We start from the raw sequence: 27172 nt of genomic DNA on the forward strand, positions 1-27172 counted from the left end.
ACTGTTGTGCAAACCACTGATGTTACTGTAGGTTTGTAGACTATTTCTGTCTTTAAAAAAAATAATATCTTGCAGTAGCATACAAATTCACCCTTTGATGCTAAATTTTATGAGAAATTCTGGAATTTAATAATGCAAAATGCAAGTGGTGTTGACTGAATATTAAATATGCACACTGAATATATAAAATATCTGAAAGACTGAAAGAACAGCTTTCTGTTAATACAAAATAGTATACTTTATTTTTGTCAAGCAGCCAATAATTGCTTCTTAGCATCCTAATGCAATGCTGTTTAATGTACTCACATAGCATTGAGTTTTATGCATATATATTCTGCATATATATAATAGGGTGTGACAGATGCCCCTTTGTGATAAGTCTGCAATATAGTGACATCCCAGAATTCGATCCTGACACATTTTGATTGCATTATCTTGCTACACTGAAGCTCCAGAAAGCAACTGAATTTGTATGAAATGAGGTGGACGGTTTAAATGCTACGGACTGTCACGTTGTCACACCAGTGACAGTTGCAATCCTAATCAACAGGATGGTTCTCTATGATTCCTTTGCAAGCTCACACGGGTGAATGAGTTTTTGGAGGTTGTCTACGAAGAGGGATTACTCCGAATGAAAAGGTGGGGGGAAAATTATGTGCACGGTGCTAATAATTATGATTACAGGATGTCAAATTGGAGTGTTTTTTCTCACGAAGAAGAGGTGAAATTGAAAATCGCAGGATGATGTTCACAGACAATTCAGACTGAGAAGCTGGAATGGATCAATACATCTCTAAACTGTCTCCTGCTGTTGATTATGGTGCGGGGACGTTCTTGCTGGTGGTTGGTAAGCACTGCTTTTTCATACTACTATTGAAATATAAGTGAGGATTTACATTTTCAATATTAATGACAACCCTATGAATTATACCTAGGTATGTGTAATGTATGAAGAAAGTGAGTGACAAAAAGTTGCAATAACCTTTTTCCAGGTTATTTTTAAAGTATTAATGATTGTCAGTGGTGAAAAATATATTCTGAGGTATCTGCATAATATGCATTTAGTTTAAATGAGACCTTAATGAGAAATCATTCACACAAAGCATATGCAGTTGTTTGATCCATCTATAAACTTTTTTTTTTTTACCTTACATTAGACTGTGTACATAATTTCTGTCTAGTATTTTTATACACAAGGAATTGGCACAAATATCATGTTTCATTTTTCTTTGCCCCAGAGCCACAGTGTGATACCACAGTTATCACTAGAAATTAGTAATTTCCTTCTCCATGATTTAGTCACAACATTGAGGGTGCATGCCAGCAAATCACAGCCTACTGTATGACTGTCTGGCTTGATATACAGCAATCATAACACAAATTTATTACAGCTTTTTAGTATAAGATGGAAAACACTGATCACCTCATGGCAACAAAATTTACTTTCATACCCGACTCTGTGTGCTATGTAAAGGTCCTTGCACACAGTCTGAAATTTTCATATGCATTTTTTCGTATTCATCATCATAAAAATTCGTCCGGCACAAAATAGAGTCTTCAAGCAGATGATTTTTTTTGTCCTCTCTCTTCTTAAGGGAAGAGGAAAGAAGAAATATTGGGTCAATCCAATCCTGGGATTGCATAGAGAGGAGGGAGAGTTCCACCTCTTTATCAAAGAACTGCGGGATTATCCCGAGCAATTAAAAGTTTACTTCAGGATGTCAGGGGCAGAGTTTGCACACTTTGTTTGTCATACAGTGCTTTGTGCTGTGAGACGAAGTGTATCAACTTGTCAAACGCCATTCTGGATTTTGCCGTTCGCTTGTATGGTGGCTCAGAATTGTCAAAACGCCTCTCAAAATGCTTGCTACGGATGAGAAAAATGCAGAAAATTAAACCCAATTTTTAGTATGTAAACGCAATTGACACAATGTGAGGTCGTATTACTTTTTTAACGTGCAAAAATGAAGCCTTTGTCCTAGGTCGCATTCAAATAATTTTTTATTCGTTAAATCTAGATGGAGGTTGTGTCATTGGTATATTATGTCATTCACCATTATTAGCAGCAATGTATAGAGAGAAATGTCAGAGAGCCATGGAAACCAAAGTCTGTTTTTATAGATCCATCAATTATTGTGGACAAGTTACATAAATTCCCAGGCATTTAACTGTATAGGCTAGGTGTTGAAAGCCACTATGCAATGGATTTAATGAATCACTTCAGAGATTAACTCAGCAACCAGCACTCAAATACATGCAAATACAGACACAACGACATGCTCTAAAAGATGTGCTTCTCATCTTCAATTTGACATACTGTACATTCACTGTCACTAGCTCAATAACATAAGAGATTTTTACATGAGATCTCTAGCAGTCCACACAATCATTGCAGATGCTTTGCATTTCTGATGGTGGAAAGAATGAGAGAAGAGAACACGGTTGTGTCTGAAACTTATGATAGCTGCATTGCTTAACATCCAGTATTTGAGTAAAAAGGCACCACTTAAGGTCTCAAACAGGTTCAGCAGCACCTTAATGCCTTGTCTAATGATCTAGAACAAGCCTTTAAAAAGAAATACTTAGACATCCAAATGATCTCAGTACAAAAAATATAAAATCTAACTGATAAAATCTAATGTTAGGGATGCATGATACGGCAGTACCTTTTAAATTATTGGCTGATATTAGTGGGGTTTTTTATCATTATTCGTCAATGATTGGATATTTATTTATGCATGCTCATTCAAAACACTTATAATTTAAGAACACTTAAATGTAGCGAATCTCAAAATTAATGTGCATTTTTCAGGCTGTACATGCTGCCTAAATTCACTTGAAGCATTTAAAACATTTTATTTTAGTTTTTAGGGTTTTATTTTTAATATATTTAGTCAAAATTGTACAGAATTTTTATTACTGGACACTTTTGGACTTGTCAGCTGTAGCATTAAAATTATTATTATTATCATGCATCCTTATTGAAACAGCTAGAAATGCCATGAATATTATACACAGATATCACTTTCATGGACATTTGTTTGAAAAGATCTAGAACAAATTCAATTTCAGTGACTGAATATTTCAAGAAATAAACTGAAGAAAAAAACATTTACATTCCATTTATTTATTTTTTCATTGTTACACTCTATATTTTATGGATGTTTGTTTCCGTCACTAAATAAAAAATTAAAAAAGGTAATAGCGACTTTAATTGTGAGTGTATCACACAATTGACTTTTCACAGAAGTGCGAGATTTAAACTTAAAATTGTGAGTTATAAAGTCAGAATTGTGGGATATAAGGTTATCATGCAATTCTGACTTTTTATCTCACAATTCTGACTTTTTTCTCAGAATTTGCAAGATACAAACTCACAATTGCAAGTTGTGATATAAAGTCAGAAATGCGTGATATAAACTGGCAATTGCATCTTATAAAGTCAGAATTGCGAGATATAAACTCGCAATTCTGACTTTTTTCTCAGAATTGCGTGTTTATATCTCGCAATTGGACATAACACAATTGCCATTTTATATCTCACAATTCTGACTTTAGAACTCACAATTCTGACTTTATATCACACAATTCTGACAATTCTGAAAGAAAAAAAAAACATTAGGATTGTGAGATAAAAAGTCACAATTAACTGTTGGTTCCCTTTCAGTCGGTCACGTTCGACGTACGTCAGTAGTGACCGACGAATTGGGATATCGCTTAGAGAGCCCTATCCTCTTCGTGTAAACTAAAACAAGCCAATGGAATTGGCGTGCGATATTTGCATAATGCGCACCGCCCCCGTCAGGTGTATATAAATAGGAAGCAGATGCAATCGCACTCTGTCTTTCGCTTCGGAGCCATTCACTGGTGTCCTGTTTAGAAGACTCCTTTCTTCGTTTGTTTTATTCTAAAACATTGCCTCAGAAGAGGATTTACAGCGAGCTATCGGTGCTGGTGAAGAGGGCACGTTCAGTGAGGTCGCGAGTGTCCGAGGAGCTGAGCTATAAGCTCTAAACTGCTGTTTTCACAGCAACACAAAGAGTGTGTGTGTAGCGATTTGGGCCGGTTCCTCTGTGTGTCAGGGAGTGGTGTACCTGACACATCGCGTCGCTCCCTGGGTGCTTCAGCACGAGTGAGTTGACTTCCCCTTCTAAAAGAGCTTTACAGACGAACCCTGACAGTATGTCATTTCGTCTGTGCGTTGATGGGTGCGGTCGTTCCCTGGTCCCTGCTGATGGGCACAATCGCTGCATCTCGTGTTTGGGCATTCTGCACGCTGAAGCAGCTTTTGTGGATGGTTCATGTTCCCATTGCGGGAACATGACCATCGCAGTGCTGAGGTCGAGGCTCTCCTTCCTGAAGTCTCAGGAAGCGGGAGTCCCCTCTCCTATGCCGCGTACGACCGTTTTTTCCGGCCCCGGGAACCGGAATGACGGTACGGCGCTGTATAGGGAGGGCGACCTGGGGATAACGGTCAGGGCTCCCCCGCCGAACGGAAACGCTCCTCGGGCCCCTGCCGCCTCACCAGCACCACAACCCATCGTGCCACCGTTGGTTTCCGCTGGGCCCTCTACGGACTGTCCAGCCGTTACCTTTGGTGTGCCGGCAGCGGATCGGATGTCGATCGCTGCATCGGAAGGTGAGCCTGAGTCCTCGGGGGAAGATTCGGACGCGCTGCCGCCCGGGACGGTAGCGTTGCCCGAGTCGGATCCCGAGCTCACGGCTGTGCTCTCCCGGGCCGCCTTGTGCGTCGGGCTTGAGTGGAACCCTCCACCCTGTCCCGGCCCATCTCGGTTGGACGATTGGTACTTGGGGGGGGGGGTCGCGCTGGTCAAATCCAGCGTCCCGCCCCAATGCCTTTCTTCCCGGAAGTACACGATGAGGTGACCAGGTCTTGGCAAGCTCCGTATGGGGCTCGTACAGGGCCTGGTCCCTCGTCCGCCTTCACCTCCCTGGACGGCGGGGTAGCCAGGGGGTACGCGAGGATCCCGCCAGTCGAGCGGTCTGTTGCGATGCAGTTGTGTCCAACGGCCGCTGGCTGGCGCGGTGAGCCGCGTCTCCCGTCCCAGGCCTGTGAATTCTCAGCCGGTCTGACTGAGAAAGCTTACAGTGCCTGTGGGCAGGCTGCCTCTGCCCTGCATTCGATGGCCCTTTTGCAGGTCTATCAGGCAAAAGCGCTGTCGCAGATGCCCCAGGAAGGTCCTGACCAACAGCTGCTTGGGGAGCTGCGCGCTGCCACTGACCTTGCCCTCCGGGCAACGAAGGTGACAGCGTGTTCTGTTGGCCAGGCGATGTCTACTCTGGTAGTCCAGCAACGCCACCTCTGGTTGACCTTGGCAGACATGAGGGAGACCGACAAACATCGGTTCCTGGATTCCCCCGTGTCTCCGGTCGGCCTTTTCGGCGACGCGGTGGAGAGCTGTGCCCAACAGTTCTCCGCTGCACAGAAGCAGGCTGAGGCTATCAGACATGTCATGCCACGGCTGTCCGCTGCTGCCTCCACCCAGCCGCCCGTGGCTCAGCCTCAGCCCGCTCGTCGCCGAGGGCGCCCACCTGCGTCTTCCTCCGCCCCTGCTAAGTCGGCAAAGCAGCAGCCTACACCAGCCAAACAGCAGGGTGCCGGTCGCGGACGTGGTGCCCAGCCCGTCTCTGCCAAGCCAGGTGGCAAGCGGTTGGGGAAAACTCGGCCCTGAGACGGGCGACCTGGAGCGGAAGGTTCCTGCCCTTTGGGAGAGTATTCCATCTGCTCTCCCACCCCCGGAGGAGGGCCGGGGGGGATTTTGTGGCGGCTGTCCATCTACCGCCGCTGGCTCTCCGGAGTCCAGCAGTACCCACTTTGCCACAAAAAGAGCAGTTTCCTCAAACTCCAGGTCACAACAAGGGGTGTCTGCCAGTGTGCCAGGCTCCGCCTCGCCGCTGACAGCTCCCTCCCCATTCGCCAGCAGGCGGCAGTGTGATGGCGCAGACCGCGTCCCGTGCGCCGTCTCCCATGCACACTGCTGCCTCGCAGAGTCCGACCCCACTCCGGGCCGCTCCCAAGCCGTCCGAGTCGGGTCCCTCTCTGCCTTGCTGCCCACCCCCGGTGCGTCTGTGGTGCCTTTGGTCCCGCTGGCTCAGTGTCTGGAAGCGTGGATAGCGCTCCCCAGCCTGTCCAGTTGGCTCATTCGTACTATCAGACTTGGCTATGCGATTCAGTTCGCCCGGCGTCCCCCGGTCTTCAGGGCTGTCCACTTCACTCAGGTGTCGTTGGACAGTGCACCTGTTCTCCGGGTGGAGATTGCTGTCCTCCTGGCGAAGGATACAATCAAGCCGGTCCCTCCAGCCGATATGAAGTCGGGGTTCTACAGCCCCTACTTCATTGTACCGAAAAAGGGCGGTGGGCTACGGCCAATCCTGGACCGTCCCCAGGATTGGTTTGCAGCAATAGACCTGAAGGACACGTACTTTCATGTCTCGATTCTGCCTCGACACAGACCCTTCCTAGGTCGGTCTGCGTTCGAGGGTCGGGCATGTCAGTACAAAGTCCTACCCGACATGGTTGTAGCTCCCAGCCGGTTGGGTCTTCAGGTCAACTGGGACAAGAGCAAACTCGCCCCCGGGCAGAGGATCTCTTGTCTCGGTCTCGAGCTAGACTCGGTCGCACGGACTGCGCGTCTCACCGAGGCGCGCGTCCAGTCGGTGTTGAACTGCCTGAGCTCGCTCAAGCGCAGGACAGCGGCTCCACTGAAAGATTTTCAGAGGCTCCTGGGGCATATGGCATCTGCAGCCGCGGTAACGCCGCTCGGATTGCTTCATATGAGACCGCTTCAACACTGGCTCCGCGGCCGGGTCCCGAGATGGGCGTGGCAGTGCGGCACGCTCCGTGTCCCCGTGACACCGAACTGCTGTCGCACCCTTGTCCGGTGGTTGGACCCTTCGTTCCTGTGGGCCGGAGTACCCCTCGAACGAGTGTCCAGGCACGCTGTGGTCTCCACAGATGCCTCTGCCACGGGATGGGGGGCCACGTACAACGGGCATGCAGTGACAGGTCTTTGGACGGGGCCTCAGCTGCATTGGCATACCAATTGCCTCGAGTTGCTAGCGGTTCGTCTTGCGCTGGCCCGCTTCAAGAAGCTGTTGTCAGGCAAGCACGTTCTAGTCCGCTCACACAGCACTGCGGCCGTTGCGTACACCAACCGTCTAGGTGGTCTACGCTTCCGTCGCATGTCGCAACTCGCCCGCCATCTCTTGTTGTGGAGTCAGAAGGATCTGAGGTCCCTTCGGGCCACTCGTGTCTCAGGTGTGCTCAACCGTGCAGCCGACGAGCTGTCACGGCAGCATCCACTTGCGGGCGAGTGGCGGCTCCACCCCCAGGCGGTCCAGCTGATTTGGCAGCATTTCGGCGAGGCCCAGGTAGTCCTGTTTGCCTCCCCGGAAACTGCCCTCTGCCAGTGGTTTTATTCCCTGACCGGCGGCACGCTCGGCACGGATGCCCTGGCACACAGCTGGCCCCCGGGTCTGCGCAAATATGCGTTTCCCCCAGTGAGCCTTCTCGCACAACTCATGTGCAAGGTCAGGGAGGACGGGGAGCAGGTTCTGCTAGTGGCTCCGTACTGGCCCACTCGGACCTGGTTCTCAGACCTCATTCTCCTCGCGACAGCACCTCCCTGGCCGATTCCTCTGAGGAAAGACCCCCTGACTCAGAGACAGGGCACCCTGTGGCACCCGCGTCCCGATCTGTGGAACCTCCACGTGTGGTCCCTGGACGGGATGCGGAGGTTCTGAGTGATCTCCCGCAAGCGGTCGTAGACACCATCACTTCCGCTAGAGCTCCTTCCACTAGGAATCTCTATGCGTTGAAGTGGAACCTGTTCGTCGAATGGTACGCCTCTCGCCGAGAGGACCCCCGATCATGTTCGGTCGGATCCGTGCTTTCCTTTCTGCAAGATGGGTTGGAGCGAAGGCTGTCTCCCTCCACCCTCAAGGTGTATGTTGCCGCTATTGCCGCACATCACCATGCAGTTGAGGGTAAGTCCCTGGGGAAACACGATCTGATCGTCAGATTCCTGAGGGGGGCCAGGAGACTGAATCCTCCTCGCCCTTCCTCCGTACCCTCTTGGGATTTGACCCTGGTTCTCACAGCTCTCCGGGGTCATCCCTTCGAACCTTTGCAATCAGTCGACCTGAAACTAATGTCTCTTAAGACGGTTCTTCTGGTTGCATTGGCTTCCCTGAAGAGGGTAGGGGATCTGCATGCATTTTCGGTCGACGAAACGTGCCTAGAATTCGGGCCCGGTGATTCTCACGTCATCCTGAGACCCCGGCCTGGATACGTGCCCAAGGTTCCTACCACTCCCTTCAGAGATCAGGTAGTGAACCTGCAAGCGCTGCCCTCGGAGGAGGCAGACCCAGCCCTAGCTTTGCTCTGTCCCGTCCGCGCTCTGCGCGTTTACGTGGACAGAACGCGAAGCTTCAGGACCTCAGATCAGCTCTTCATCTGTTACGGAGGCCAGCAGAAGGGAAAGGCTGTCTCCAAGCAGAGGATGGCCCACTGGATAGTGGATGCCATCGCCTTGGCGTACGAATCCCAGGGCGTGCCTTGCCCGCTCGGGTTGAGAGCCCACTCCACCAGAGGGGTAGCCTCTTCCTGGGCGCTGGCTCATGGCGCCTCGCTGACAGATATCTGTAGAGCTGCGGGCTGGGCGACACCAAACACGTTCGCTAGGTTTTATAGCCTACGTGTAGAGCCGGTATCCTCACGTGTACTCGCATCCACTAGTCGGTAGACGTGTTGTACCCACTCTAAGTGTCGGCTTGCAATGCCATTCCCGCCTCTGGCCGGATACGTGCATACTTTCACTCCAGTCGTGTTCCCCGCTTGGCGAACCCTGTCGAGTTCCTCCGCCTCCCCCTTCGGCTCGGACATTGCGGAGTGTCTGATGCCAGGCCTACATCCGTCGCTGACGCTGTCTGTTGGCTGGGGCCCATATGTCGTGACCCCTCTACGTGAGCGGTCCCATATTTGTTATTTTCCACGGTTTAAAACTCCCTTCGGGCCGAGTCCGTGTCTTTCCCTTAGCAGAGCCAGCTCTGCTGTCACCTGTCAGATGAGTCTCCCCCTACCAGGTGGAGCCATCCCAGGGACTCCATATGCGTACTGCCCTCCGGGCCAGTCCATGTGTGTATTCCCACGTAAACTCCTCCCCCATTGGGTAGGTAGTGGTCTCCGCAGCGTCCCTTACGGGTTCGCTTCCCCAGTGTGTCTAGTTTACTTAGTGGGTAGTGGTTAGACAGCAGTAGACTCTCTCGGTGTAAGCTCGCCCCCTTCACCGCCAGCCGGTGCTATGGGCGGCTGAGCTTGCGCTGGGCACTGGAAGGGGTTTCGTAACTGTGGTGCTTTAGTTGGGATCCCAATTCGTCGGTCACTACTGACGTACGTCGAACGTGACCGACTGAAAGGGAACGTCTCGGTTACGTATGTAACCCTCGTTCCCTGAAGGAGGGAACGGAGACGTACGTCCCGTCGCCACAGTTTCTGTACCCTCGCTGTAGCGCGGACACCAGTTGTCTCCTCAGCGAAAAACAGAGTGCGATTGCATCTACTTCCTATTTATATACACCTGACGGGGGCGGTGCGCATTATGCAAATATCGCACGCCAATTCCATTGGCTTGTTTTAGTTTACACGAAGATGATAGGGCTCTCTAAGCGATATCCCAATTCGTCGGTCACTACTGACGTACGTCTCCGTTCCCTCCTTCAGGGAACGAGGGTTACATACGTAACCGAGACGTTTTTTATTTCATGGTGGAAACAAACTTCCATACATATTCTTTCAAAAAAAACAAGATTGTGGTACACTAAAAAATATTGGTATATTACTTTCTCTCAGAAATTGCTAGTAAATAATTACAAAGAAACTTGCAAGTACCACATTGAATTAAATGTGAAATTTTGAAGTAAAAAGAAAGATTTTCTCATAAAATGTACAATCTGCTGTTTTATTTAACTTTGAAAAACATTTTAGTGTGCATCTAGGTAAAGATACTTAGACGGAACACACTAAGGCATTTTAATAGATAGGATGTGATATAAAAACTAGACTTCAGCATGCATAAAGCCCTCCTATTGATGGCAGCATTTTTCAGCTTTGGGACACAGTGCGTGCAGAGAGGAGGACAGACCTGCGCCCACCTGACGTGCTCAAGAGAATGTGACTCCACTGAGCTGTAGAAAGGAAATCTGATGAATGTCTTTGTAACAGACAGCTCACTTGACTGTGTTTACAGCTTACACCAGATCCATGAAAATTCTAAGAATGCACCAAGAAATATCTGACAGTGATTTATGAATTTTCCCCGTTTCTGTCTGACATACAATACAGCTGCAGGAGCACAACAAAATGTGCAGCGCTTTAGAAGTAGCATTAAATCTTATCTTTAGAACCTAGTTATGTAAACAGTTTAACTGCTTAGTACACTATTAAACATCAATTTAATGCTTTTCTGCCGAAGACGCAATGCCACGTGCAGGCGCTTTGTTTGATTAGAGTGAGCTTAAAAAGAGGAAAGGAAGCTATATTGTTCTTTTGCTTAATTACTTTTTGGCACCTCAATGGAGACAGCATCTGAAAAATCAGATTGCAGAAAAAAAACATGCTGTAATTATTTTTCTAATTAGCAGTTGCCTGCGTTTTTTCACTGCTATCAATCCAAGAGCATTGAAATGACATATTCATGTCAGAGTGCATCTGTTGTCATGCGACGACAGCTTCAAAGAATACCTGTTAGGCTTTTCTGAGAATCTGTTTTAACCCTGTCATATAAGGTTATTGTCCCTGTTTGTATTTATACATCTATTTATGAACCTGAAATGAACAGATGTTGACATAGGTAAATGTCAGTGATGGCAAGATACCCCAGCGGAATAGGGGGGAAAAAAATAACTAATAGATATCACCATACTTCCCCAGCTGACTGATTACATTAGGAATTGCAAACATTTTTTGTATTACAAGTTTTCTGAAATATTATGTTTAAATGTGCAAATGAGGAGTTATCTAATTAAATATGCACAAATTTGCAAAGAACAAAAATCTGAATATTGGATGAAGTCAGGTTCAAAATTTTTGTTTCATTTATTTGTTCATTTATTTTATTCATTCATTTATTTTATTTATTTGACATATTATAGTCAAAGGTTTTTGCAGAGGGGATTTTGGATATCTCTTTTTAAATCGCTCCATAAATTAAAAAATACTATCAACAGCCAGAAAAAAATAGGAATATAAAATCAGGCAAATTTCAGATCAACAAACACCCTTTGTAAAAACCTTCAAAATATAGACAGGAATAAAACTGTAAAGTCTGGTGTATGTAAGTTCTGCTGAAGTGGAGATTTCAGTAGGAGAAAAAACTCATTTTGAGAAAACGGCCTTTAAAGGCGACCTACTATGCCCCTTTTTACAAGATTTAATACAAGTCTAAGGTGTCCGAGTGTGTCTGTAAAGTTTCAGCTCAAAATACCCTACAGATAATTTATTATACCATGTTGAAAATGCCAATTTTTGAGTGAGAAAAATTTGATGTTTTTGTGTGTCTCTTTAAATATAGTCTAAACTTCTGATATAAGTTCACTGAGTTTTTGAAATAACCTTGTGTGTATTTGACAGTTTAATCGCAATAACAACTTAATAAACTTCTAAACTTAATAAACTGTAATATTGGGCAAGCTTTTAACTGCTGGTGTATCTAGCTTGTCAAATTGAGGATGTGCTTCGTTTGCATTACATAATGGGCTGCAACCAATAAAATCAACCATGCATCTGCCTACATTTTTGCAAAACTCCCCTAATGTACCTATGCATACAATTAGCAGAGTATCGACTTATTTTCACACGGTTCCTTGCAAAAAACTACAGTGTTATGACCTCAAACACTTTTACCACAGTGTGACTTTTACCTCCTTTTTTTTTTTTTTCTTTTCACATCAGGCACCATGACTGGAGCTGCTGGGAACCGAATAACATAAATTTAATGTTAGTATGCTACTGCTGATCTACAAGAGCAGATACAATCTCTCAACTGACAAGTTTTCTTTGAAACATTTCTAAGAACTCTGTTGACCACAGAAGAGCCCTGCTTTCTTACTGCCGTCGGCTAGATTGAAATGAAATGCCTTGCTGTTCAACCCAGGGTCTGCGAAATTGATCTTTGGGTGAATTTTCATCCCAGCATAGATGATGTATGAGCACATCTTTTCAGTTGAAGAGTCACCATGATTGCTCAGTGACATTTAGATTTTTCTAATATATGCTAGTGGCCTTCCAGGGTTTTTTTTTTTGTCGTCATTGTTGTTTTTTTGTTTTTGTTTTTATAAAATGGCATGCATATACTGTAAACAGCCAGAGTTGAACTGGCCACATAGAGCTGAGACTGTACCATAATAGCTACAGGCCAACAACCTATTTGCGAAATAATTCAAGAGTCTGACCCTATAGACAAAGAACCTCAAAATAAAAGGTTAGGATCTTTTACGTTTTCAAAATATGTATTCACGAGTAGGCCAACTATATACACGTTTCAACTGGATCAATGAACTGAAGGGTCATTTTTTTGTCCAAAGGTCTTAATAATAATTTAAAAAGCAAAGATTTGACATCCAAAATATGTAAGGTAGTACAACTACATCTCTTTTATTGAATCCAAAAGGTTTTAATTATATTTTGCTACATATAAAGGTAGTTTAAAGATTTTGAAGTGTCTAAAGGTCATTCGGGTTAACCGTCCAAAGGCCAATACAGCCATTTCATTTGTGATTAAAATATCTTAAAATGTAATAAATGTATATATTTTTTATAACATCATATATCAACAGTGCAAAATGGTATTAAAATTATGTGTAGAAGTTGTGGCTTTGTTATGAGAAAGAATGTCCGGAAAAACTAATTTCATTGATGTCACCAATATAAAGGGACAATTTTGGATCAAGTCATGCGGTCAATATCATGTGACAGGATGTGACATCATTCAGACACCTGCAAAGGTCCACATGGTCATGAAGCAAAGTAACTAACTCTGGCTGCGTCCGAAAACCTATAGCTGACTTGCTGCCTCACTGCCTTATCAAGCAATGACTTGTAAGTCAGCGTTTGAACACAAAGGCACCTCATGAAATTGGATTTCGGACAGACTTCTGAGGCAGCGTAACAGTTTAATGATCTACAGCAGTGGTCGCCAACCCGTCGATCTTTATCACTGTTCCAGTAGCTCGCGAAAATAACAGAAATATGAGTGCACAAATATATTACATTTCTCCAGTCTTTGTACTGTATTTTTGTATTTATTTTTCAGTTATTTTCGGGAGCTACTGGGACAGTGATAAAGGTAAATAGCCCATATCATGTCCGAGTCTGTAAAACAGCCGTAAACAAGAGGCCAGAGATGCTGAAGACGGACGCAGAGAGGAGACAATTCTGTAGCAGGCAGAGCAGCTCACTGTTCACGATGCTTGAAATATAGGAAGAAAATATAAATATTGAATTAGGGGTGAAGGGTTATATGAATGCATCTCTAAAAGGAATTACTGCCTTCAGAAAAAATTCGATGGTAATGGCATTTTATTTTCCTCTGACCTCTGAATAAAGTAGCTAATTATTAGTGCAGTTCAGCTTTGTTTACACAGCGGTAACCAAGGAAACACTGTAGCGCTGCTGCTCCATAAGCGCCACCTGCTGTCAGAGAGTGAATCTGCGTCTCATTCAGCCTGCTGTTTTTGTTTCAAGCTTTTTTGTGTAGCATATAATTTCACAAAGATAAAGTCAGGCCGTTCAGTTTTTGCTTTAAATCTTGAAATTAAATCTCAATTAATTAAAAAAAAAAAAAAAAAAAAAAACTGCTCGTGCAATGTGATAGCATCTTTGTTTGGATTGTGATTAAAAAGCAGTGGTTCCCTCTAATTTCAAATGGCTATGTATTTTTGTTTATAATAATAATAATAATAATAATAAATATCTGCAACCAGTATCAGAATCGGCCAATTTGCTTGTAAAAATAAATAAATAAATCAGAATCTAAATTGGCCACGAAAAAAATACTAAATACAATCTGGGCTGTCTTTTTCTATCAAGTAGATCTTGTCTTTCATAAAGGTCGAGGTCAGGGATCTTGGGCTTAAAAAGGTTGGTGACCACTGATCTACAGCAATATAGCACGAGCTTTGGTGAGAACTAAACAAATATTTAATAACTACAGTAGTAAATTCTCGCTAGAAATGACATCAAAAGTGGAAAATGTTGGTCAAAAATGTACATTTACTCACAAACTGGCCAGCAAATGCATTTTCGGACGCCATCTTTATTTTTCTGTCACAGAATGGAAAACACAGGATTGTGCGATATCAAAGGCAGCTAAGAATGAATGAGGCATTTATATAGCGCATTCATATGTACTACTGTACACCCAAAGCGCTTTACAATCATATCAGGGGTCTCTCCTCATCCACCACCAGTGTGCAGCATCCACTTGGATGATGCGACGGCAGCTACAGGACAACAGCGCCAGTGCGTTCACCACACACCAGCTGTAGGTGGAGAGGAGAGAGAGTGAAAGAGCCAATTCAATGGATGGGGATTATTAGGAGGCCATGATTGGTAAGGGGCTATGGAGGGAATTTGGCCAGGACACCGGGGTTACACCCCTACTCTTTACGAGAAGTGCCATGGGATTTTTAACGACCACAGAGAGTCAGGACCTCGGTTTAATGTCTCATCCGAAGGACGGTGCTTGTTACAGTACAGTGTCCCCGTCACTATACTGGGGCGTTAGAACCCACACAGACCACAGGGTGAACACCCCCTGTTGGCCTCATTAACACCTCTTCCAGCAGCTACCTGGTTTTCCCAGGAGGTCTCCCATCCAGGTACTAACCAGGCTCAGCCCTGCTTAGCTTCAGTAGGCAACCGGTCTTGGGCTACAGGGTGATATGGCTGCTGGCTAAGGATACATCTATGCTGCCTTGAAAAATCGATCAGATGAAGGTATCTCAGGAAACAGAAAGTGAAGCTAACATTGGATTCGGACGTGCCTTGATGCCTTCCTACCTTAAAATGTGTCCTCCGATGGCAGCATTTTCCAGTTTTCGGACGCGGCTTCTCTATTTGAAAAATTCATGTTTTTACCTGCTCATACGCATGTCCCGAAACATCAGGTCATTCGGTACAACCGCTATAAAACATGGAAATGTTGTAATATTTTAAAAACTTGTACTAAATATAAAAGGTTTGAATGTCCTTTTGCTAGAAAGCTAACTAGCAAGATATCAGCATGTTAATATTTGAAAATATTGGCATTTGGTAAAAGTGAAATTTTGGTTAAACCCAATTACTTTTTTGGTGGCAGATTATGTCCATCTTGTAAAAAAATGACAAAAGCAGTGTTAATTGATTATAAAAACCACATAATCTCATTGTTAACACTGAATAAAACATCACAGTGACCCAACTAGAAAAGTAGAAAAAAAAAAAAAAAGTAGCCAAGACACGTGGCTAAAAAGTACATCGACAAGGCATACATGCTGTGATTATTTATCAATGTATTACTGATTTGTTTTAGATTTAAAACGTTTACAAGCGTTTGACTGTAAAATAACTGTTCTAGGGCCGACAAGATGAACGATACAGATGAGAATGAGTAAAATGTTTCACATATCTGTACATAGTTCAGTCAAAAAACCCAAAAATTATAGGAAGCCGCTGATATGAGTGAATAAAAACCTTACCTTATGATGCTCTTGATGGAATGTAAACAAAAATCCGAAAATAATCAAGGTGAAAGGCAAACTGTCGAATATAATTACCATAAATGTATAGGCTAAACATTGTCAAACCATGAGTAGTTGGCTTCAAAAACCATGAAATGAACGAATTAAATGCGAATATACTTTTCTATGTACATATATTTTAAATACATCATCTTGAAAAGATGATTTTTATGCTGTGATGATTTTACATTCACCTGTTCTGGCCTGAAAACGCACGTACTAACGTAACCACGCTGGCACGTACAGTAGTATGTGTGCGCGCGTGCTGAAATAATTAGCTTTTTTGTTTTCTGCTATGTTTTAATAACTAATAATAATAATTAGTTCAATTTAAAGTTAATTCCAATAATTTAAAATTCGTTTATTTTGTTACTTAAATTCTTTGGCATTGGTGGTGGATGAATGTAATGTTATATCATTAGAGTTCAAGTCAGGATAATTCAGCCGGAAGGATAAACAGAGACTTTAGAAATATCGAGACGGTGCTCTCATATTATAATGAATGAGAGAAACTGCAACCCTGGACAACATTTATGGGACGGTTTATGTCAGTTTGTTGTTGCTTATTTGAAATATGCTTATGTAAATGTGAGTGTGGCAAGCATTTTTTTTAAGATTTCAGGATTTCCCATTTCAAATAGATAGGACTTAGTCTTGGATGCCCAAATAGCTGTCCTGCGGTGCTGCAATTATGGCCACCAAGTGAACGGATGTTCCTTAAAAGGGATTTTGTCATAAATCAAAAACAATCTTGATGGTTAGTTGATTGATAATGTAATCATCTGGAATTTGATTTTTTACTCTGTTTTCCTCTCATTTTTCTCCAGCCTTCCTCTCTATCCTGGGCAACGCAGCCGTCCTGGTTGCAGCCGCTTGGCGTCACAGTGTTCTGAAAGCTCCTGAGCTCCTCACGGTCAATCTGGCCGTGACTGACATTGGTATGGCTCTCAGCATGTACCCACTCTCAATCGCCTCTGCCTTCAACCACACTTGGATTGGAGGTGACCTTTCCTGCCTGTATTATGGCCTGATGGGTATGATCTTCAGCGTGGCCAGCATCATGACTCTGGCCGCCATGGGGTTAGTGAGATACCTGGTGACTGGAAACCCTCCAAAATCAGGTACTGTGCTGATCACATTAGGTCCCAAGTGAGATTCAAACAACATCTTAGAACATTTTGAAACATTAAAAGCAGAATTATCACAAATTGCAGGAAGCAATAAATAATACACTGGCAAATGCCAGGAAGTCACGGAACATAAAGGGTTCCACTGTGCTATGTAATTTTCAATGGTTGATGAAAAAGAAAATGCTGCAAAAAGAAGCAATATTTTCTTCTACATCTGATTGAAATTGATTATTGAAAATATGTTGGGCGGGGACTTTCTTTCCATTGGTTGTTGATTGTATGGATGCAGATCTGAATGTGAGCTTGCAATCAATATTAAGACTATGATTGAAGTCTATTGTTTTACCGGACGATTGAGTTATGACATTTATGCATAAAATACATACACTGTAAGAAAAAATCTCTACAAAAATGGAAAAACTTTCTGCCAGGACATTATCCGTTAAAAGACATTCTTTTAACCCTTTAACCCTTAAACACAATCCAGTCCATACATCAAATCCTGGTAAAACACCTGTGAAAAATCAATGCTGAAATGTCCTTCATTAGCATATTGGTCCCTGTTTTTTAGTTCCAAGAAATATATGCTCTTAATTTTTAGTCGATAGTTTAATATATTCATATTGACAACACTATGTACACTTTCCATAAAGGTTTTTGCTTGTCTGTGAAGCTTTTGTGGATTTACAATACAGTACTAGACAAGCTCAGACAATTGTGATCCTTTATATATATATATATATATATAAAACTGTATTCATTATTCAAAATGAGCTTTTAAAATGTTCTGTATGTACTATGTAGACTCTTAAATAAATGTACTTTTTAATGGGGTCATTAATTTGTACCATAAACATGAAACACAAGCCCAGCAATTATCCTTAATGCATGAAAAGGTCATTGGGGAATCAGGCATAATGATAGTTAATCTGTGATCTAATTACCTTCACGTGTTCTCTGCATTTACAGAGAAACTCTAAATGAGGAAAAATAGATTATTGGCAATGGGATTTGCTACCTTGTCTTGTCTTGACTTTTCCTCACAGACAAACAAAATCCTCTCAATTATCTTTCCTTTAGTAAAAAACAGCGTCAAATATTTTTTTGTCTTTGTGTTCCAGGAAGCAAGTTTCGGAGAAAAACTATAAGTATATTGATTGGTGTCATCTGGCTTTATTCACTGCTGTGGGCAGTGTTTCCTCTTCTGGGATGGGGCGGATATGGGCCGGAACCCTACGGCTTGGCCTGCTCTGTGGACTGGGCCGGGTACCAGCACTCCTTAAACGGCTCTTCGTTTATCATGTCTTTGGCCATCCTATGCACCCTGATCCCATGTGGAGTCATCCTGTTCTCCTACACTGGCATCGCCTGGAAGCTCCACCAGGCTTATCGGTCTATCCAGAGCAATGATAACCTGCCCAACTCAGGGGCTGTTGAAAGAAAAGTAACTATGGTAAGGGGCCATAAAAGAGCCATTTACTTTGGAAGCTTGTCTTTTTGATTTGATAAGGTGTTTGAACACCAATGTGTCTCCTTAGTGCATGCAAAAAAAAAAAACAGCCTATTATAGTAAGAATCCACTCACTTTTTTTATAATTCCCATAAATCAGAAGCAGCATAAACAATAATGACATTATTTTAGGGAGAAGCCCCACCCACAGCCAGTGACGATCTGTCCTATTAGCATAGACACCGCCCTGAGTGAGAGGAGTCCTCGCTGTAGCAGTTGGAGTTTTACAATGTCTGCACCAAAGAGGCATTACTATTGCTGTTTTGGGATGTACCAATGAACATAAGAGTCTCTTTAGACTCCTGCCATCTTGAGTCACTGAAGACATGGTTAAATTTCATTTTTGAAGGAAATGTCCCAAAGAAAGTAAAGTCTTGTACATTTTAAACAAATAATGTTACCTATCAGATTGTGCTACCAACTCTATATTTGCATTGTTTTAAGGGTAGGAGTAAGTATGGACGTTAAAGGGTTAGTTTGACCCAAAATGAATGAATAATGCTTCAAAATGTTCATAAAGAGATCAGAAAACTAATCCATATGAATCAAGGGGTTTAATCCAAATTTTCTGAAGAGAATCGATCACTTGTTATGACAGATTTAAAAGGTTAATTCAACCATTATTGAAATTTCCGTCATTAAGTATTCACCCTCATGTCGTTCCAAACCCACAAGACCTCCATTTTTGATGAATTTTTTTTTTATGTCCCAAAGAAAGCAATGAAATTACCACATTCAAGGTCCAGAGAAGTAGTAAAGACATTGTTAAAATAGCCAACATGACTGCAGTGGTTCAACCTTAATGTTATAAAGCTAAAAGAATACTTTTTGTGCACAAAAACAATGACTTTATTCAACAAAATTTCCTCTTCCCTGTCAGTCTCCTATGCAGTTTCCATGTTTAAGTCCTAACGCTGGCTCAGTATGAACCTGAATAATGCACAAGAACAAACCTCTTCCAGAAGTGTAACCAATGAGGTTCATTCTCGTGCGTTACACAGCACATTTAAGCTTCTGGAATAAGTTTGTTCTTGTGAGTTATTCAGCTTCTGCTTATGTTTGCTGACCAATGTTTACATGCGAGTAAAAGCTTAAATTAAAGGGTTAGTTCACCCAAAAATGTCTGCCATTAAGTACTCACCCTCATGTCATTCCAACCAAGAGTTTCCCAGTTAAAAATTGACATGAACATGAACGCCCTTTCTGTAATTTTTGTTGAGCGATATTGTCCTGTTTTGTTGTTACTGGTATGAGTACAAGTTCTTGAAACTCTTCTGGAAAGAAGGCCATGAGCAACAGCTCATTTGCATTTAAGGGAACGCTCAAAAACTGCGTTTTTGCTCACACCCAAAACATGGCATTTTAACGCTATAATAAATGATATGTGGGGTATTTTGAGCTAAAACTTCACATTCACACTCTGGAGACTCCAGAGACTTAGGCCCTGTCCAAAATGGCATCCTAAACACTCACAGTCTTCCTACAAGTCCGCACTTTTGTAACGTAACACTGCTTTGACTGGTGGAAGGAAGTCTGCTGCGGAGCTCGCACCAGTGCACGTACACAGCAGCCATTTTAAGTCCACAAGAACTAAAGTGCATATGAAGTTTGCCTTTTGGGTCAGGGCCTTATTTTACATCTTGTAAAAAGGGGCATAATAGAACCCATTTAAGCTGCCAGCAGATGTGTGAAGATCCAAGGTTAGCACGTACAGTGACCCTGCATGTTGTTAAACACTTGAAGGACAATTTTGCAGATTTACAATCAGCTTTGTATTGTTACAGTGCCAGTATAAATGAACAATGTGCATTCTTTCTCCATTGTAACAACACAAAGCTGGTTGAAAACCAGCAAACTTGTCCTTTAAGTGTTTAACAACATGCGGGGTCACTGTACGTGCAAACCCTGGAGCATTCACACATCTGCTGGAAGCTTAACAGTTTTCCTGCTACAGTGACAGACACCGATTCACACTCCTGTTCCATCTTCTGCCACAACAAAGTTGTTGTTTTTTTGCTCCGCTGGTTTCAAATCTAAAAACATAAACCTAAGGGAAACATTTTTTGCTGTTTGGCTCCCAAATCATAGAAGTGGTTAAAGGTCAAGCTCCAATCCCTCCTCAAAGGTCACTAATGGAAGTAAACAGATTCCAAGAAATGGCCCCATGTGTGTTTGTCATTTTCCAGGAACTTGCATTTAAAGCTGAAGTGTTTTGTAAGTGTATTGACTATATGCACGGAGTGTTCTTTAGAACTGTCCCAATAATATATGCCAGCTGACTTCCGGTGAGATGAGCATCAATAGTGTAATACTTAGATTATAATCAGAATATAGTCACTTAAATAGTCAGGCATAGCATTAATTTAGTTATTCAAACATAAGACAACATAAAAAATAAATAAATAAAGACACCAAAACCATCAGTTTTTACACTTTTGTGTGGAATAAAAGCATCAAAAATTAAATATTTATTGTGCACTTTTAGTTAGATTCCTTGAATAAAATGTGAGTTTTCACAAGTGTGCCGAAATCATTGATCTTGTGCTGCACTGACTGACAGCTGCTGTGATTATAAAGGGAAAGCGTGGTGCTCGAAGTTAGTCTTTGTTGGCTTTTTTCCAAAGCCACTGGAAGGCAAGTCTGCAACCTTTAGCCAAAAAATGCAACGGCTAATGCTAATGCTCCGGTTCTTGTGGTACACATAGGCGGTATGCAGGGAAGGAGTTTTGAACGGCAGGCACTGTCACTGCCATTACACAATAGGCTGAGAGGTGCCGCACATGTTTAAGTTAGCCATTACGCTTTCTCCAATGGTAAGAGATACAGACACTCTCATCTCCCTATAAAGGCAGGAACACACCAAGCTGACGCCGACAAACTAGTGGCAACGAAAGCAGACTGTGTGGTTGGCTCACGTCGGCAGCATCTGGGTCCAAAGTTGCCCTGACACACCAAACCGACGCTTGACAGCCGATGACCAAGTAGCACGTCAGTTCTGCGCCTGCGTAAGATGAAATACCTTTCCATACCAGCAGGTGGCAGTAGCTGAACAGCCAAATAGAATGATCAGATGGACCGACGAGCTGGCCGAAAAAAAGCCAACGAGGACCATCTTCAGCCGACAGTGCGGAACACACTGAGAAAACTTTGTCGGCCGACAAACAAAAACTGCCCGATGGCCTTAACATGTTGAATCGGCGTCGGAGCTTGTCGGGCCATCTGATCATTCTGATTGGCTGTTCAGCTACTGCCACCTGCTGGTAGGGAAAGGCATTTCATCTTACACAGGCACAGAACGGACGTGCTACTTGGCCGTCGGCTGTCGAGCGTCGGTTTGGTGTGTCAGGCCAACTTTGGACCAAGACGCTGCCGACGTGAGCCAACCTCGCAATCTGCTTTCGTCACCACTAGTTCGTTGGCGTCGGCTTGGTGTGTTCCTGCCTTTAGAGGAAATGGCTGATATGTGCAAATAAATGCTACTTTGCCGCCACCTGCTGCTTATAGTGGTAATTAATGTCTTTTATTTTTAAATAAGTGTTTCCTATCAAATGTTGAATTTCCTATAATTTGAAATGTTCTGTTTTACAAATGGGGACAATCTCAGAAGGATGAACAAGTGTTTGTGGTCATCAAATTAAAAATAACATTTGACAGACAGACACTGCATTTCTTAAATGGTCCCACTAGCTTTGTCTTTATTGAAATCAATAAAACTGGTTTATTGGCAAATTAGGTAAATGATAACTGCATTAAAATATGAATACAACATTAAAAAGTCAACCACTTTTTAATGTTGGTTTTGTGTAGATGTAGAGCGAGTACAGAATGAACAGCTAACAGTTCACTGGAAATACCCAAGCTGGCTTAACGACAACACAGTAAAATCCCCAGAGTTAAATCAACTCTGCTCAGAGTACATATTTTCCCTCTCTAAATAGTGTTAAAGTAACACTGAAGCAGAGATAAAATTAATGAGATAATTAAACAATTAATAGGGCTGTGACTGAAGTCAGTTGTAGTTGTGTTTCTCTTTTCTTCAGTGATTCTGCTTGTTAACAGCAGGTGTTCATCACTAATGCACAATCATCACTTAATTAATTGTTTAATTATCTCATTAACTTTAACTCTGCTTCAGTGTTAGTTTAACACTATTTAGAGAGGGACCATATGTACTCTGAGCAGAGTTGATTTAAAGGTGCCCTAGAACCAGTTTTTACGGGCTAATTTTGGAGAGATTTATAAAGAATGAAGTTGTGTTTATGAATTATACAGACTGCAAGTGTTTAAAAATGAAAATAGCGACGGCTCTCTTGTCTCCGTGAATACATTAATAAACAATGGTAACTTTAACCACATTTAACAGTACATTAGCAAAATGCTAACGAAACATTTAGAAAGACAATTCACAAATATCACTAAAAATATCATGATATCAATGATCATGTCAGTTATTATTGCTCCATCTGCCATTTTTCGCTATTATTTTTGCTTGCTTACCTAGTCTGATGATTCAGCTGTGCACATCCAGACGTCCCCTTGTGAAATTCCTTGAACATGAGCTGGCATATGCAAATATTGGGGGCGTACATATTAATGATCCCGACTGTTATATAACAGTCGGTGTTATGTTGAGATTTGCCTGTTCTTCGGAGGTCTTTTAAACAAATGAGATTTACACAAGAAGGAGGAAACAATGGTGTTTGAGACTCACTGTATGTCATTTCCATGTACTGAACTCTTGTTATTCAACTATGCCGAGGTAAATTCAATATTTGATTCTAGGGCACCTTTAACTCTGGAGATTTTGCTGTGAATCAGGATGTAGCCTTGCATATAGTCAAATGTTAGGCTGTCCCTCCTGGAGGTGAGGGAAAAATGGTAATCTTGTATTTCTGAAAACTTTTCCCTGAACTTGCTAGCCATTTAAGCACAATGTTAAATGCATGTGGAACCATCACTCTAAATGAATCCAGACTACAACAGCGGTAGCCTGTCTAACATGAATCACTTTTAACTGCTTTCTGGTGTCAGTTCATGTTTCCCTACTGTGTTTCAGATGGGCATCCTGATCAGCGCTGGCTTTATTGTGTCCTGGACGCCCTATGTGTTCATCAGTCTCTGGACCATGTTTCACGCCGAGGGCAAAGACAGTGTGGCGCCCATTGTCAGCTTGCTACCCTGCCTCTTCGCAAAATGCTCAACGGTGTACAACCCTTTTGTCTACTACATTTTCCGCAAATCTTTCCGCAGGGAGCTACGGCAGATCCAGATATGTTGTTACCAAGGCTGCTGGGATGCTGTGAGCAAAATGACAGGAGGAGAACGCTCAGAGGAAAATAGCAGGGCACAAAAAACAGCAGAAGAGTGAAAGCACAACAGTAGAGGTCTCCACTAAAAATATGTAGAGAGGTGAGGAGAGGAGCTCCAATGAATAAATAAAAAGAAAATAAGGTTGGAGGATGCTTTGCAGCCTAGAAACACTTGGTCTTGATGTGCTAATGCATCTGCAAGAGCATTAAGTCCGTGTCTACAGAAGAGCATTGCATTAATGTAGGACACACAAAGAAAAATTATTTTAAACTATTGGAAATATTTCACATGGCTACATTCCTGTATACAGGCCAGATATTCTCAGGATATTCTCTGTCCCAAAGGCTGCCGGTATGCAGATATTCCCTTGTGTTCTCTGTTCACTGACAATCCCATGTTTATTTGAGTAATGTCTTATTTTTTTTTGTCCTTTTCTTTTATTGCTGTCAGATTATTGTGAGATTAAAGCTATTGAAATCCTTTAAAAGATGAATGCTTTATGAAGAAGATAGAATGGTTGTTTGACTGATTTATCAATCATGATGAAGTTTTTTGCAAAACTTTCTTACAATGATTTTATGTCTTAGAATGTTTTCCATCGAACCTGTTTTTCATTAAAACCATTTTCCGCACTGCTTTGTTATACTTCCTCCTGTTCTTTTTCTTCTTCACTAATTGTTGTGAATCTTTCTTTATAATGCATCCAAAGCTGCATTTACTAGTGAAAGGGGCAGATCATCGGGTGACAAAGACTGAAAGAAACATCCTGTTGATGGATGCTTGCATGACTCCTTCAATACAAACACTCCATTGAGACTTGATTTTAAAATGTCACGCTCACCATTACAAGCTATAAGGCACAGAGAGTACCTCACTGTTTAATAGATTTGAAAACTATTCACTGGAATTGTATTACCAACCAGAGTCATCTGATGTGTGTCAGTTCCTTTAAAGCTGAATTAAGTGTAACTTGTCCTTTGCAAATCCCTTTTATGTACAGATTTAATTAGCCTTGTCCCAGACTTTTGTGCCGCGTCACCCCCTGGGTGGTTTCTGCCGCGACCACGTAACACTTTCTTGGTCACGAGCCACTTCCTCTTTTCATATTACTCAACTCCTGTAAAAGGTTTACCTTTATAGATTCAGGAGGAGTCAGGTAGGCATATAATATTTTTTTCTTAGATTATATTATCTCAGGGTCTACTTCTGATCACTACCGTTCCTCCTAGGCCTACGGTTCAGATCTCTACCTGGGTGGGGTGGGTTAGCCTCCCGTTCAGTGCACCAGCTGGCTCTTCGCCCTCAGAGGACAGCTATGCCTGCTAATGCACTCCCACGGCCCACTCTGTTGCGACTGGTTGGCAACCTTGACTGACTTTGTAAAGTCCGTCGGGATATCTTTATAAAAATCTATCTTTTTCAGACAGTCAACTTCTGATACCCCAAATGGATTCTCACTCTACAACAAACAGACTGAGACAATACTATCAGAGTTTGAGGGCAGTCCTCATTCTCATTTTATTATTTCTTGCAAAGGAAAAAGCTAAATACACCACTTTATGCCAGCTAAGCCAGATAAATAATTACATTTTTAAAGCTTACCCTTATCTCTTCATTTACGCACATGTGGTTTCTACTTGCGTCAATTGCTAGGTTACTTGTCTATCATCTTTTTACTTGCATCTATGCATTTGTATTCAAAGCAATGGCTTAAGCAATACACACATTTCTTTATTATACATAAGTAGTTTTATTTGCTGTCATTGTTGGGGTAATACTGACACAAGACAGCAAATAAAATTGTAAAATAAAGCCACAAACAGTAAAACAAAGCAATTACTTTATTTGTGACTCAATGCACTCTGGGAGTACACTTCCTCAGATCATATATAGAATTAAATTGACAAAACTTAAATGGTTTAAGTAAGATCAAGCTTACTTAATTGAATTAAGGCAATGAGTTTGCACAATTGAATTAAGTAAACTGAACAAATTTGTTTTTTTACAGTGCAGCGTGTGGTTTCTGAATCAGTTCAAAAGAAAGAGGGCTGAACAGAACACAAAGGACACATGTCCCAGCAGCTTTCTATCCCTATCATTATTTTACTAATATCAGAGAAGCACAAATGGATAAAACAAGAAGTTGGATGTAGGATAATATATATCTGAACATAATTATGCCAAATCTAACATTACACACTGTTGGAGAGATTTATAAAGAATGAAGTTGTGTTTATGAATTATAGACTGCAAGTGTTTAAAAATTAAAATAACAATAGTTCGTAGAGTTAGCTTATTTGACAAACTGGTCAGATGCTCGTTTGATTGCCCTGTTTCTGGACGGACTGGACGAGAACACTATCCGTTTTGATGAACCTGACGATTATGTTTCCTTAAAAGATACAATTAATTTAATCTTGTATTTAAACGACTCCAAATTCTTTGTTGAAGAGGTTCAGGATTATAAGTGTAACTCTCGTCCAGTCCTCCCGGAAACACAGAGCTTGACAAACTGGCCAGGCCGCCCGTCTTCCTCCACATACCCCTCCAGTGAATTGTTCCCCTGTGTCCTGCTGGACCCACCTACCTCCGCTGGGTCCAGAAGAAAGAAGAGGAAGAATGCAAAGCTCTCTCCAGTCTCCACGGAGCCAGCCGCTCCAGCCGCCGCCGAGCCAGCCACGCCACATCCAGAGACCAGCCGTCCTCCATTAACCACGTGCACGATGGAGAAACTAGAGCCCACCGCAGACCGTGGAGATCAACCTGCCGGGACGAATGAGACCAAACCTGAAGAGAGGACGGAAGGAGTCGTCGCCCCGGGGTGTGAACCGCTAGGTGTGTCTGACCAGGTGCGTGAGCCCGTTACATCGTGTGCTGTCGAGGGAGTGTTAGTGGAGTTCGAGGGCTGGGAAGAGAGCCCCGACCACAACATCACCATGGTGGATGGCATTGTTATGACCACAGAAACATTTCTGGACTTATTGGACTTGTTTGAGGAGGTAAATTCCCCATGCCTTTTATCCCTAATGGTCCCGTCCAGCTGAGAACAGTGTGTGTCCCCACTGGTCCCGTCCAGCTCAGAACTGTCCGTGCCCCTGCTGGTTCTGTCCAGCCCTGTGTTCCCTCCCAACCTCCCTCTCCCGCCTCCTCAAACCATCTCATCGTCTCTGCCTCCTCTGGTACCCTTCAGCCTCTCATCAGCTCCATCACCTAAACGCATGGATCCAACTCAACGCTTCAGGCCACCAGCATCACCTTGGACTGAGGATCTCCTGGCTCCGCCTCCAGCCTTCGAGTCCAACACTCCACCGCGGCCTGTCGACGCGTCGCCTTCGCCGTGGCTCCTCGCTCCACCGGATACCCTTAGCCTCAAGACTCCACCGGGCTCCCTCGTCCCACAGGCTCCGACTTGGTCAGACGTCAT

At 42.9% G+C, this 27172-nt stretch overlaps 1 protein-coding gene and 1 pseudogene across 1 annotated transcript; one reads left to right on the forward strand and one right to left on the reverse strand.

Moving 5' to 3' along the window:
* Positions 1-777: 777 nt before the first annotated feature.
* On the forward strand, positions 778-26962 carry opn8a (opsin 8, group member a). The gene is made up of 6 exons (XM_067383677.1): positions 778-847; positions 16626-16919; positions 18050-18381; positions 23495-23782; positions 26202-26747; positions 26789-26962. Exons 1-6 carry the CDS (start codon positions 778-780, stop codon positions 26960-26962), a joined length of 1704 nt encoding a protein of 567 aa, XP_067239778.1.
* LOC137019557 (5S ribosomal RNA) lies at positions 14857-14973 on the reverse strand (annotated as a pseudogene).
* Positions 26963-27172: the final 210 nt, after the last annotated feature.

The sequence above is a fragment of the Chanodichthys erythropterus genome, chromosome 4 (assembly GCF_024489055.1).
Source record: "Chanodichthys erythropterus isolate Z2021 chromosome 4, ASM2448905v1, whole genome shotgun sequence".
Taxonomy (NCBI): Eukaryota; Metazoa; Chordata; class Actinopteri; order Cypriniformes; family Xenocyprididae; genus Chanodichthys; species Chanodichthys erythropterus.

Bases quoted from the DNA above. Each gene is read 5' to 3' on its own strand.
- opn8a (XM_067383677.1), top strand. From the start codon at position 778: ATGGATCAATACATCTCTAAACTGTCTCCTGCTGTTGATTATGGTGCG. The intron at 23,783-26,201 runs GCACAAAAAACA...TTTGTTGAAGAG, and splicing joins GCTCAGAGGAAAATAGCAGG to GTTCAGGATTATAAGTGTAA. The intron at 26,748-26,788 runs GTAAATTCCCCA...GGTCCCGTCCAG, and splicing joins TATTGGACTTGTTTGAGGAG to CTGAGAACAGTGTGTGTCCC.